Genomic DNA, 13,941 nt, shown 5'->3' with positions numbered 1-13,941 from the left:
ATTCAAGCGCTTCTCACTGGATTTCGTGACCGAGAGACCGATCAGAGTAAACGCATCTGCTCTAGTGAGCTCGCGCTCGCATAGACAGTACACTCTTAGAAGAAAAGGTTCTATATAGAACCTTAAAAGGTTCTATCAGGCGCTACGTATTTGGAACCCCTAAAAGGTTCTATACAGAACCCTTTTTAAGGGTTCAATCAAAAGAACCCTTTAGGGTTCTTTGTAACCAGGAAAAAGGTTCTATATGGAACCTTTTAGGGGTTCATTCATTATCATTTGTTTTGTCCTTTCCGGATTAAATATTTAATATTATTGACAAACATCAAGACCCTAAAATGTAAAAATGTAATTCACATAAAAGTCACCCATGAATACTCAAAAAAAGCACACCCAAAGTGCATAGAACTAGAAATTTATTTATGTTAACAAAAATAATTACTATTACTGAAATAATGCAACAGTAAAGGCTTTAAATGTTCACATCAACATTAAACCAACCATTTAAAAAAATAAATATCTCATAAATAATGAAAATAAGAGTTTCACCTACATATTACAAAATAAGTCCATATAATGTACAAAATTACATTAATATTCATCTAAATTCCCATCAGTGTTAGAACAGTCCCTCAAAACTACAAATCCATATTAATATAACTCATAAAGAATGTGAATACATAGATTAAACTAGATTAGCTTTTGATTTTTTAGATTAGCATTTATAGATGAATACATAGATTAGATCAGCATATCAGAACATCAAGTACTTCAGATCTACAAATTTACATTAATATCACTCATAAAGAATTGTAATTACAGATTCAAATTAAGATCAGCATTTCAGAATAACATCAATCACCTCATATTTACAAATTTACATTAATATCACTCATAAAGAATTGTAATTACAGATTCAAATTAAGATCAGCATTTCAGAATAACATCAATCGCCTCATATTTAAATTTACATGATTCATGACATAGTATTATGACAATTGATTATACATTTTGAGCACTGGGACAGACAGTTTTTTTTGGCTGCTGGAGAGTTTAAACAGGTAGTGCTCAACAAAATTCATCGTGTGAGTGATGTGCTTGGGGTATTCCACACTGAATACGAAATACGTAGCAAAGAGGCACTCCATTGCCTCCATCACATCCATATCTGTGCTCACAATGTTGACACCCTCCATACTGATGCTGGCTCTTTTTGCATGGAGGGGGTTTGAAGCTTCATGGAAAACTATAGTCGGAGTTGGCTTTACTGATTCCTGCAAGTTGGAAAAACATATAAATTATTTGTGAAATAACTTAGAATACAGTCCCAAAAGTTAAAATTCCATCAAAAATGATCATTTAGTCAACCTCATTTTGCCCAAAATTTGCATGACTTTTCTGTGGTGAAAAACAAAAGGCAGAATAATAGCCTTAGTCATGTTTAACTGCCTTTGCATACTTTCTTTCAAACAATTAGAGATGTGACTGACCATTTTTTACCACAGTGGTAAGGGCCAATTCACTGGCTAGGTTGCACACACAACTCACAAACAATCATGAGCACAGAAACTTCTTTTCAAGATCAATGCAATATACATTAATAAAAAATTGAAGAGACACTACACAAACATTATTCACACATGCAGTTTCTCACTTTCTCTCTGTTGTTAATTTAAATATATGCAATCCGTTCAAGCTACATCATTTCTGTATCTGATTTAAAGCATGCAGAATGCTAGATCTAAAGGCCTGTTTGCAAAAAAAAAAATGCATCAGTGTTTTTTTGCCTCCACGTCTTTCATTTAAATTGTGCAAATGTTTTTGTGAGAAACTGAGCAGCCCTCTCTCATTTTTAACATCTTTGTATTTCTCCTGATATTACAAAGCAACTGTCAATAAGAGTAAAACATTCTTTATTAGAACATTCTTCTACAAGAGCAAGACATTTATGTGGCCCGCGGGCCGTAGTTTGCCCACCCCTGATCTAGAGTCTGCTCTTCAAGTTCTGGCCCCAAACATCTTAAATGTGGCTAGACATGGAAGTCAGAGGGATGTGCTGAACAGTTTACTTCAGCAAATTGACACAAACACAAAAAGTATGTTCCTTTTTTCCTTAACACTACCATTAGTTGCTTGGTTTGTTGAACGGTTACTGTAATAAATCTATTTATACCATAGTTTGTCTGAATATTTGATCCTGATTGGTTAAAGGTGCTGTATGTAGCTCGGTAGCTTTTTTACCAAAAACGAATCCTTTTTTTATTGCCTGTGTGTGAAGGGGTTGTAATCTCACATTAAAATTATATACTAAATATATTAACTAGTATATATAGTTAATATAAAATGCTATAACATGCTAAAAATAAATATATCCAAGTTTATTTTTGTTGAAATAAAACTATATATTTTATATAAAATTTATAGCATTAATGTTATGCCAAACATGCTAAAAATGTTTAATTATATTCATAAATCCTGAGCCATATCTCCCTGATACTTTATGCTAGAAACAAACTGAGCACACCTTTCAAAAGAGTGGAAGATAAGCTTTCATTGGGTGATTCCGGGGAGTTAAAGCAGAATTTGAGGTAGCATTGTTTTGACCCTAATTACAAGTTTCCAGCAGCTTGTTGACCGGGTTGTCCACCCAGGTTGTGATCCTCAGACATCATAGATTTCATTTTTATATGACAACCTTTTCAGCAGCCCATGTCTGATTTCCTAAAAAACAGGTGTTTTGCCCCCTGGGTACCTTTTGTGTTGCATAAAGATTAGGAACCAAGTGAGAGTGAGTAATTAACAACAGAATTTTTTTTTTTTTTTTGGTAAACTAATCCTTTAATTGTAAAGTAAAAGTTTAATGTATGCTTAGAAAATGACTGGTGTATACCTCCTCTTCAGAGACAATGCCATCAGAGACTGAGAGATCCAGTGCATTCCTTTTAACACCAAATTTCTTCTTAATCTCTTGAACTGCTGATGAATGCACTAAAGGAATTCTCTCTTTTTTAAATTTGTTACGCAGACAATGCAGAAGGGTATCCTGCAGACACATGCAAAAAAAAAAATCAATTTATACCACAGTTCTGGTCCTCAAATATGTAATTCTAAAATGACATGTATACTTAATAGATTTATTGCTGTCAATCTATTAAAAAAATTAACTAATTAAATCACATTTTCCCATAATTAAAACAAGTCACATCAATATATTTATATTGTCATAATTACCCATTATTTTCTAAATAAATTATTAAGATGTTATAATTATATTTGTTTTATCAAGCCAATTATTCACGCTTACTCCATTTATCTATATATTTATTTTTAATTACCTTTTGTTTGGGCTACCATAGAAAAGCACTGAGACGGTTTATTACCATGTTTCAGAAATTAACTTGCTCACCAATGAGGTGGAAATATGACAGAATCACAATGTAATGAAATTATCTCGCAGATATGAAATGAGGGGCAAGCAAGATTTGAGGTTGAGTTTGAAACCTGTGGACTTAAGTTTGTGAAATGTAACATTGTACTTACATGACCAGAGGGGCTAGTATCCTTCAGGAAAGGAAATCTTGTGATCAGACTTCCAAGAACATCCGTGTATATCTTGTGGCTTGGATACCTAAGAAAAAGGCATATATCAGTTAAAATTAACTATTTTGCTTATGCTTTTAATTAGGCAGTTTTTTAAAATAATATGTATACCATGTGTACTTTGTGATGCTATCAAACAACACTTGAATTAGCAGTGATCGTAGATGCGATTTTTCCTTTTTCTTGAAAGATGGATCCTTCCTCTGTAATGATTCATTAAGTTCTGGTGGAAAATCAGGGAGGCTAAAAACTGCAGGCCACGGCTCACAGCACTTTTGCCTATACAAAAAGTAAGTGTTATTTTTCACCTAGGCCAAATGCATAAACTAATTTCAGTTCAAGCCATTCTACTAACTGAGTGTGATGCATTTGAATCTCCGAAGAGGTTTCCACACCAGTTTCTTGTCTGTATTAAAAAAAATATAGATATTATATATATATATATATATATATTATTATTATTTTTTATACATTTGCATACACATATTACAGCTGGGAGAATGGGTCCTACTTACTCCATTGAAGACGATCTCTTCAGTCTTTCAAGTTCCTTTAAAAAGATCACTTGCTGTTTCATTGTGGGGAATAGTTTCTGCACCATCCTTTCTGTTAAGCCCAACATGGTTTCTCCATCAATCTCTTGCTCTATTTAAAATAATCAGTACTGTTTTCAAACTTTGGTAATTCTGTCAGGAAATAAGGACATTACAAAGAAAAATACCTTTATAAATTAACACTGTGATGGAGGGTGATAAATACGTCATCATCATGCTTGTAGGTGTCAAGGGCATGATAGTCCTTTTCTTCCCCAGGGTGAATGACAACCCACTTTCTGTCCTCTTGTACAAGGAAGGCGTGATTATGATAATCAAACTTTTGGGGTATTAGGAGCTTTCCAAAAATCAACCAAATAGCCCTGAATTGGACAATTTTAGACACTTTCATGAAGACTGGAATGCCATCCTCAGCCACATCAATCACGAAGCTGTCTCCAATTTTGTATTTTGTATTGTTTGTCAAAAGAGAATTGACAACAGCCAGTGTCTCCTCGCTGGGGATGTCCTTAGTTCTACTTTTATTCCTGATGCCCTCTTTGAGATCACAAGGAAAGGACCTGAATGGAACTGAGCGTTCACCTTCAGTGTATGTCTTTTGTGGAAGTGCATCCAATGATGTTAACTCTCAACACTGCCTCAGCTGGTGTCTTTTAGAGAGGGTGTAACACAGGTTTCTGAAATTGCAAGTGTTGCGGGCTAGTCTTTTGAAATATTGGTGCTTGCCTTCAAACCTCATGCACCACAGGGACTTCAAAGGTCCAAAGTCTGAAATGAGGCGAGGATAGTGTGTGAGAAAGTGCAGTTTTGGTGGGAAAGTATCTGGAAACAGGGCTTGGAAATCTGAGAGGAATTCTCCAATTAGAAGGCTGAGAAAAGGTATGACTGTTTTTTGTATGCGGGGGGACAAAATGATCTCACCAATTTCTCTGCACTTCAGATACACAGCCCAGTGTGCTTCGCCTTGTGGGATGTAATGTCCAATAAGGAATGGTAATATTCTGAAAAGGCACCAGTTTTGAGCTGCTGTTCCCAACAATCTGGTCTGTTTCAGAACACTTTGTGGTAACTTCTGTGGAATATTACGTTTGTCATTCTTTCCAATCTGAAATGTTTCCAATTCAGCATTTATGTTACTGAGTGAAACTATTTCAGAAAAATGCAATGCTTTGATGACTTTGGTGATCACAATGGGCACAATGCCCTCCAAGAAATCATGCATTAAGTCTGGAGGAAACGATTTGGTGACGTCAAAGTACTCCAAGTCATTAAAGGGGCATTCATTTACTACACCGTATGTCTGTTTTGTGATCTCTCCAATCTCCCTGAGAGCACTTAGATGGTACTTGTGAACCTCTGAAGATCGAATGATGACGTTGTCTTCATTAACATGAGATTTTAAATCTTGGTAAGTGATCATACAAAATCTGCAAACTCGTCCACTGCTGAAACAGCAAGTAAATCCAGCCAAGTTGCGAGCAGACAAATTATCAGCAGAGATCGTAGCCAAAGCACACTTTAAGTTGATTTCTTGTCCATTCACACTGACCAAAATTCCTTCTTTGAAGAGTTTTCTCAGATCCTGAATGAGAAGATGCAGAATGTCTTTAAAACGATATCGTTGAAGAAGCTGATGTCTCACTAGTATACATAAATGTATGTGTCTCAATTGAGATTTGTACTTCAGATACACAGCCCAGTGTGCTTCGCCTTGTGGGATGTAATGTCCAATAAGGAATGGTAATATTCTGAAAAGGCACCAGTTTTGAGCTATATGTGTCTCAATTGAGATTTGTAAGTTGGTTCAAGATTTCCAATAGTGAAATAGAATGCTGTGATTTTATGCAAAGTCCGTTTGGAACCTAAAGGGTTAACCACTTCGAATTCGTCTGTGTAGAGATGTAACCTCACAACATTTGGATCGCCAAAAAAGGGTTGTCCTTGGAAAATCCGTCCGTCTGAAAAATCTTCGAAAAATTCACTTGAAGACTTTTCACTGCTTCTTTGAAAAGATTCAAAAATGTCTTGTTTCTCTAGCTGGACCTTCAGTACATCAGAAATGGGTATATACAAAAATGTGTCCTCTTTCCCATTACTATTAACACCGAGCACATGTTGAACAGGCTCAACAAGATGCAGATGCTCTTTGCAGTATTGGGTTAGCTGATATTCTGTCAGTACAGACTCAAATACAGAGTCAAATAGGACCTCACTAGACAGCAAATTATTTAAATCCTCATTGTCTTCTAACCTAAATCCAGACTGGTCTAGATGGAATTTAATTATTTCAGCATACTCCTCTCGGACGAAATTAAGAATGAACTGAAGGCTGGCAATGACTGTGTCATGGGTAACTTTAGGGATGAGATGATTTTCCTGAAGATTCAAAATAAAAAGAGCAATATGATGTTTTAGACCACTCAATAGTGTATTCAGGTCGAAATGAGGGATGCAGTTATCATCGATGTGTGGCAAGCTCTCTGTCTCTGTGAGGTCGGGATCATTTATTTCAGATTCATGAGACGATCTTCCTAGATGGAGGGCAGTTGAATGTTTTCGGTAGATGTGGTTTCTAAAACTGGAGACATTCTTGTAGCTCCTCTTACAGCCCTCTATATTACATATTATTTTGAAGTCTCTCTGGTGTTGGTGAAGTAGTTGCAAATGTTTAAGGTACTTGTGTATTGTACACTTAATGACATCACAGAACGGGCATTTGTAGAACTCCATTAAATACCTCTGAAGACTTCTTTGGAATCAATCAGGTTGATGGTTTGGAGCCATTTGCAGACATCATCTGTTGTCCATCTGTCTACCATTATGTAATCTTGAAAAGGAAAACAGAAAGTTACTATTAATTTCACATCATGTACATGTCACTACTTTATTAACCTCTTAGGGTGCTTTCACACTTGGTTCGATTGCCTGTTCCGAACCCGAGTTCGATTGCTTCCCCCCTCCCCCAGCCCCCGATGGACTGTGTTCACATTATATTATTTGTATCCGAACCGCAGTACGCTTGCGTCATCAAACTGCAGCTGGCGCGTACACGTGTTGCTTGGTAACCGCTATGAAAAAGCGGCAAAATGGATAGAATTGCTCGCTTCACATTTCTTCTTCTTTTTTTGAACCTTTGGTTTTGTTTTCAAAGAAAAGATACAGAAACACACTTGCGTCTGTCTGCCGCAAAAGTATTAAAACCGTTCCAAAGACAATTTTTGTGGAGGCAAGCAGAAATCATCTCTCTGCTTGCAGTGCGTCAATCCCGCTTTTCGTCAAGGTAAGTGTATATAGACCCTTTTACAGTTGTTAAACACACGCACGCAGGCACGCTCCATATTATACGTCATCAATAGCGGTTCACTTCCGCGATTTGGTACGATTGCGTTCATATCAGCAGCGAACCGTACCCGAGTTCACATGAACCGTACCCCAGACCACCTTTTTAAGCGGCCTCGAGTACGGTTCGCGGGTGCGCACCCGAGTTCGGAAAACAGCGCTCACATCATCCAAACGAACCGAACTCTGACGTCATTCGAACCCGGGTGCGCACCAAAAGTGCTAGTGTGAAAGCGCCCTTAGTCTACCATGAAAAAAGTAAAGTTGTATTTTGTAAATGTAAATATTAGTGTAAATATTATTGGAATTTCTAAATAATTTATTGATTGTTCATATAAAATCGCCTAAAACTTTAAAATGAACAATCATGATGCGTATGTAAATTTCTCAAAAACAAATCTTCTACAAAAAGCATTAAACAAATTTGTATTTGAACAGGCAATTTAAAAATGTTGTTGAGGGAAAAAGGCTCCAGCCTCCCCACAACCCTAAAGAGGAAAAGTGATTTAGGGAATTAATGGATGAAGGGGGATAAGAACATGTGAATAGACCCTAATTGTACAGTCTACAAGCAAGTGCATTCCAAGTAAAGATACAGTGTCAATACACTTGTTATCAAGGCTGATTAATTGTAGTTAAAGGGATAGTTCACTTTTAAATGAAAATTCTGTCATCATTTACTCACCCTCAAGTTGTTTCAAACCTGTATGAATTTCTTTCTTCTGCTGAAAACAAGGTAAGATATTTTGAAGAATGTCAGTAACCAAACAGTTAACTGGAACCACTGACTTCCATAGTATTTTTTTTTCCTACTATGGAATTAAATGTTCCAGTTAACCGTTTGGTTACTGACATTCTTCAAAATATCTTACCTTGTGTTCAGCAGAAGAAAGAAATTCATACAGGTTTGAAACAACTTGAGGGTGAGTAAAGGATGACAGAATTTTCATTTTAAAGTGAACTATCCCTTTAAGCTGTGTGTGCTTTGAAACAGCTGTACCCTGGCCTGCTTCCAGTTCCTTAGACACCAGTTGACATGAACATAAAATAATCATTCATAAAGTTTGAAAAGGTTGAAGTGAATCACAAGAGTGTTCACATTGGGCTGTTTACAATTATCTAGCATCATAAAAGCATTCTGAGCCGAAGTGCGAGTACATTTAACTACTAGATGCTAGTAGCTGCAGGGGCGGTTCTAAGATTTCACCTTTAGGGGGGTCTCAGTAAACAAGAGAGAATGATAAACTTTACTGAAGAAGCAGCACTGGCCTGATCGTTCAGATAGCTGATTATAGTTTTAGGGGGGCTGAGACGAAAAATATGGGTGTTGAAGCCCACCTAAAAAGGGTCTAGAACCGACCCTAAGCTAAGCGCTCTGTTATGTAACGTTAGGGCTGTTCTTCATGACCATTTGAGTGTGCGGTCAAAAACTAGCTTAACTTAGAGCACTATCTGCAGTTAAAAACTAAGCTTAGGATCAGAAAACACAAAATGTAACAGTTTGCAACAAGCACAACAAAACTTACCGGCAGCTTGTGACACTGTCGCGGTTCAGGCTCTTTCGTGTTTTAGTGTAGGTTAAATTCGCTGTAGAAACATTGACAACTTCATTACTAATGGGTTTAAAGCTTATAACAAGTAAATTACTTAAAAAAATCGATGTATTTCTCTGACTTACCACAACAATATTTCCATCAGACCATCGATTTAAATCAGCAGACGGGGATCAGTCTCTTCTCGACCGTTGGAATTCAAAAACGTGACGTGCACTGCACTGGCTGCACTCGCGAGACAGTGCCGCGTGAATATGCTCGCGCAAATGCAAACAAATTGTTTACTTTGTAAAATTAATGAAAATAATGAGTTTATTACTTATTTTTGTTTATGTTTGCTGTTCAACAGATAAAAAAATAAATAAATCCATAATGCAAAATTGTTTAGTTGCGGTACAATAATTTCACATAAATGACAAAGAATGAAATGAAAGAGCAGCAAACAAGGCTAAGTAAGACAAGACGAAAGACTATTCAGCTTAGAATGAGCCCTTATGTTTGTTTTTGTACTGAGTAATTTCTTGTTATGATGATAATGATGATGACGATAAGGTCATATGAGTGTGCGATAGCCTAAATCGTCTGCGATAATATCGTTTTTTTTTTTTTTTTTTACGATGTGCGCTTTAACATTATCAAGTATAGGCTATTTCAAAAACTAAACTAAACAAATCGTGCCTACAGAGTGCACGCATCTATAAGCTAATGTAAAGTTACATGATGGAAGTTTAGTTATAGGCCTACTACTAGTGCGCGTGTGTGTATTTTGAGTGCGTTCTTTCACTGCATTATTCAGTGTATTCAAATGCATTTATGAATGCATGTGAATGATCACAAAATTCAAGATATGGGGGTTAGAAAATGTATATATTTATATAATTTTATGTAGTTAATCAATTTCACACGAAGAGTGCCATTTCAGTTTTTCTCCTCCAAAATCAGCATGATTAAAATGTGATATTAAGTTACTACAACAGTTTAATAAACAATAATTTAATTACAACTACAAAATGTTGCAGAATAATGTAATATATGAATGAATAATAGCCTAAAGAACCTTTGTGCCAAAAGGGTTCTTTCTTGTCATTATAGAACCTTTTTAGCATAAAAGGTTCTTTGGAGTTGAGTAAAGAACCCTATGGTTCTATATAGAACCCCAATGAACCCTTTTTTCTAAGAGTGTATATAAACGCGCTCGCGCTGCCGTTTGGACTTTGAGCCGAGCGGATAAATGGTCCATGTGGTGCGCGGTTCAAATGATTTTCGTTCCGCTTTTGGCGCATAAACATTATCGAACATTTATCGACTTCTTGATATTGTTTTATCGAGAAAAATTATATCGCGATAATTATCGTTATCGTTTTATCGCCCAGTCCTACTTTTGCCGGTTCTTTGTGGCAAGCTTTTTGCATGCGCTTGATATTCGGAATATAGGCAATATATCACGATAACGCTCATCATGGTTTAGTATTCTCTCCCATATATATTTAAATGATTAAATTAATATAAATATGCGATTAGACTAATGGCATAAATGAACTACTACTATTCGACTAAAAAAAACTTTAGTCGTGCACGGGCAGCCCAACTTATTTCACATATTTTCTAACCAGCATGTCACTGAGGCGTTTGTTTGTGTTTGGAACTCCGTCGAATTGATTCCTAATCCTTGATTTTCTTCAAAATTTTCTAATTTTACAAACGTGTGAACATATGTCCGATACTATTCTTTATAAAAAACAGAATTGCTTTGATATCGCTACTTATATCCAACTTTCCGAACTTCCGCTACTAGCCTTAGCCCGCTAGCATTGCACGCGTGGTCTCGCCTATCGATCATCTTATTTACACCCGTATCACTGAAAGCTATAATTCTATAATTGCTATAATATATCGGATGTGTGTCTAACGTTACCTTTGAGTGCAGGTGAGGACACGTTCGAGCTGCATTCGGTGCAGTTAGAGCTGGAGTCCGTGGAGAAGCAGATCCGAGAACTACTAAAGAGACAGGCCGAGCTGCAAGATCAGCGATCAGCGCTTGAAACATCACGCGACGATGCTCACAAGTCAGTGGTTAGTCATTTTTTGACTCCGACCTGGTCTACTCCGTGTGTTTCACTGCACAGGACCCGAGCACCCAGGATGCAATCATCCCTGGTTTCATTCACTCCGGCACCGACACAACACCACACCTGGGTGATTCCATAGCGGAAGACGCGAGCCAGGACCACAGCAAGGACCTCTCCGCCCCTCCCGGCCTTCGAGATCTCCACCCGGAACCGCTTCTCCCCTCTATGCGAGACGGAACGCTACGCTGTGATCATCAGCACTTCCATCGTCCGGCCTGTCCACGCTACCTCAGGTAAAGGTAAAGTGCGCACTCACTGCTTTCCTGGTGCTCGTGTTCTCGATGTAGCTTCTGTCGGACAACATCTCCAAGACGTTACACACCATATGACTTGTAAGTCAAAGTCCAAATCACAGTCTTTGCTGTCCCAACTTAATTGATATAAGTACTAATGTAGAACATTATATAGAAACTGTGTCTATTCCTCGTTTAATGAGGTCAAACATTAAATCTACGGTAGGATCTAGGAAAAATCTAATTGTGATTAAGCCAGAAATTCTCAATATTAGTGAACAAAAACAATTTATAAAGCTAGGTCTTCTTAACATTAGATCGCTCACACCTAAGGCAGTTATTGTAAATGAAATGGTCACAGATAATAGTTTCGATGTACTTTGCCTTACTGAAACCTGGCTTAAACCAAATGATTATTTCGGTCTTAATGAGTCTACTCCTCCTGGATACTGTTATAAGCATGACCCCCGTCTGACTGATCTCTAGCCTTGGCTACTGTCTATAGACCTCCAGAGCGATCTATGCTGATTTCCTAAAAGAGTTTGCAGACTTTCTCTCAGATCTATTGGTCAATGTCAATAAAGCATTAATTGTTGGAGATTTTAACATACACATAGATAACACAAATGATGCGTTAGGGGCTGCGTTTACAGATTTCTTAAACTCCTTTGGGGTCAAGCAAAACATCACTGGTCCCACTCATCGTCTTAATCATACGCTAGATTTAATTATATCATACCTGATCTATCTCAGCTGCTCAGTGAACCCAAACAAACCGATGAACTAGAGGAAATGACTAGCACTATGAACACCATTTTCTCTAGTACATTAGACATTGTTGCACCAATTAGATTAAAAAAGGTTAGAGAGAAAACTAAAGCACCATGGTACAACAGTGCTACGCATGTCATCAAGAGAGAAACTCGTAATTTAGAGCGTAATTGGAAACACTAATTTAGAGGTCTTTAGAATCGCGTGGAAAGACAGTACGTCACATTATAAAAAGGCCCTAAAAGCAGCCAGGGCTGAGCATCTCCACAAACTAATAGAAAACAACCAAAATAATCCAAGATTTTTATTTAACACCGTGGCTAGTGAACGATTCAAATTTAAGAATATGTTTTTAGATATGCTTCCTTACATAACATCACGGTGAAGAATACTGATTTTAGCATTTGAGGTTTTAATTTAGATAGTATATAAACTGAGAAAGTGATTATTGAGTTTACAGCAAGATATTCCTGCCCGACCTGTTTTTCCTTTGTAAGTTAAATGAGTCAGATCACGGAGACGCTAACCTATTGTCTTTAATCGCTCTTGGAGCAAGAACCACAGTCCAGACGTTGAATCGTTTGGCTGATTGGATTAGCACATATGCATTTGAGTGGTTATGCTGATTGGATTGAGACTGCCGGTCTGTGGCGGGTTCCTTAACCTGTATACTCATTTACATGCTTTGTTTGAATTTGTCTCCACCCCCAAAAGTCCCTCCTCCTAAAATGCCTATAAGATACCATGTAAAGTTATGTTAGATTAGATCATGTTGGACGTTTCTACAGCCGCGTACAGAGGAGTTCTCAATAAAGAATAACTTCTGTTGAACGCGATCCCAACTGTCTCACTGGTTCTTGCTTTGAAGAAAGAAAAACTTTACAACACTAGACTAACAAATAAACAGACATCACCTGAACAAAATATCCCGTTACAGTTTAGTAGTATTGATTTTATGAATTTCTTCACTGAGAAAATAGAAAGCATCAGAAACACAATTGTAAATGTACAGATGGTAACCAACCAGAATGCCTATTATGAATGAAACTACCGCGGTAAAAATAAACCAGTCGCATTTCAAAGTCATTCGCGAAATGACCGCCAGGTGGGCGGAAAGGGATATTGTGCAAAACAGCAGCAATTGCTGCATTTTTTTCAATTGCCGTAATTAACAGTAAGGATGAAAACTACAACTATGGTAAACATAATAGAACATTTTATAAGGCCAGAAAAATAGAATAAGTTAAAAATAGAGACGATAACAATATAACCTGTATTTCATATTGTAGGCCTAGACGTCAGTGGGCGACAAGCCTATTCCCCGCGGACAGTGTTGTAATGTAACGGAGTACAAATACTTCGTTACTGTACTTAAGTATAAATTTCACGTATCTGTACTTTACTTCGCTATTTAAATTTATTTCAACTTTTACTTTTACTCCACTACATTTCCTAGATAAAATATATACTTTTACTCCGATATATTTCCACTAAGCATCTTCGTTACTCGTTACTACAAAATAAAATCAGAATAAATGTGTGCGACTGCAATAAGGGATGTTTGGCGAATCACTGCTCCTAGATTGCATTACGCACGCTCCGCACAGCGCGCGCTCTATTTCAGCATAGGCTAATGCTTGTTTGTTGCCATGTCAACAACCACAACCATAGACTGTAAAAAATAGAGCACAACTGATACCGCCATGGAAGCACGAGCACCTACTGGAGGACCTCCCGTTATCGTAGACGACCGTCCAGAGCTGCC

The 13,941-nt window shown here is 37.2% G+C and overlaps 1 protein-coding gene across 4 annotated transcripts; it reads right to left on the bottom strand.

Moving 5' to 3' along the window:
• Positions 1-397: 397 nt before the first annotated feature.
• Positions 398-13,666, bottom strand: LOC311087333 (sterile alpha motif domain-containing protein 3-like). 4 transcript variants are annotated; one of them, XM_084120669.1, is made up of 9 exons: positions 9,017-13,659; positions 6,889-6,978; positions 4,113-4,242; positions 3,953-4,003; positions 3,709-3,876; positions 3,538-3,625; positions 2,888-3,040; positions 952-1,271; positions 398-859 (listed from the first exon to the last, which is right to left on the bottom strand). In XM_084120669.1, exons 2-8 carry the CDS (start codon positions 6,968-6,970, stop codon positions 987-989), a joined length of 957 nt encoding a protein of 318 aa, XP_083976795.1. In that variant the 5' UTR covers positions 6,971-6,978; positions 9,017-13,659; the 3' UTR covers positions 398-859; positions 952-986. The 4 variants fall into 4 exon arrangements, 3 of the variants coding, with proteins under 3 accessions (XP_083976795.1, XP_083976796.1, XP_083976794.1); XM_084120670.1 differs by adding an exon at positions 4,319-6,527 and having other exon boundaries at positions 398-1,271; positions 9,017-9,037; XM_084120668.1 differs by having other exon boundaries at positions 418-1,271; positions 9,017-13,658.
• Between the last annotated feature and the right edge of the window lie 275 nt (positions 13,667-13,941).

This window comes from Abramis brama (genome assembly GCF_963993115.1).
Source record: "Abramis brama genome assembly, chromosome: 7".
NCBI classification, from domain to species: Eukaryota; Metazoa; Chordata; class Actinopteri; order Cypriniformes; family Leuciscidae; genus Abramis; species Abramis brama.
The sequence above is the reverse complement of the archived record's forward strand: the minus strand, read 5'-3'. Positions and strand labels throughout refer to the sequence as shown.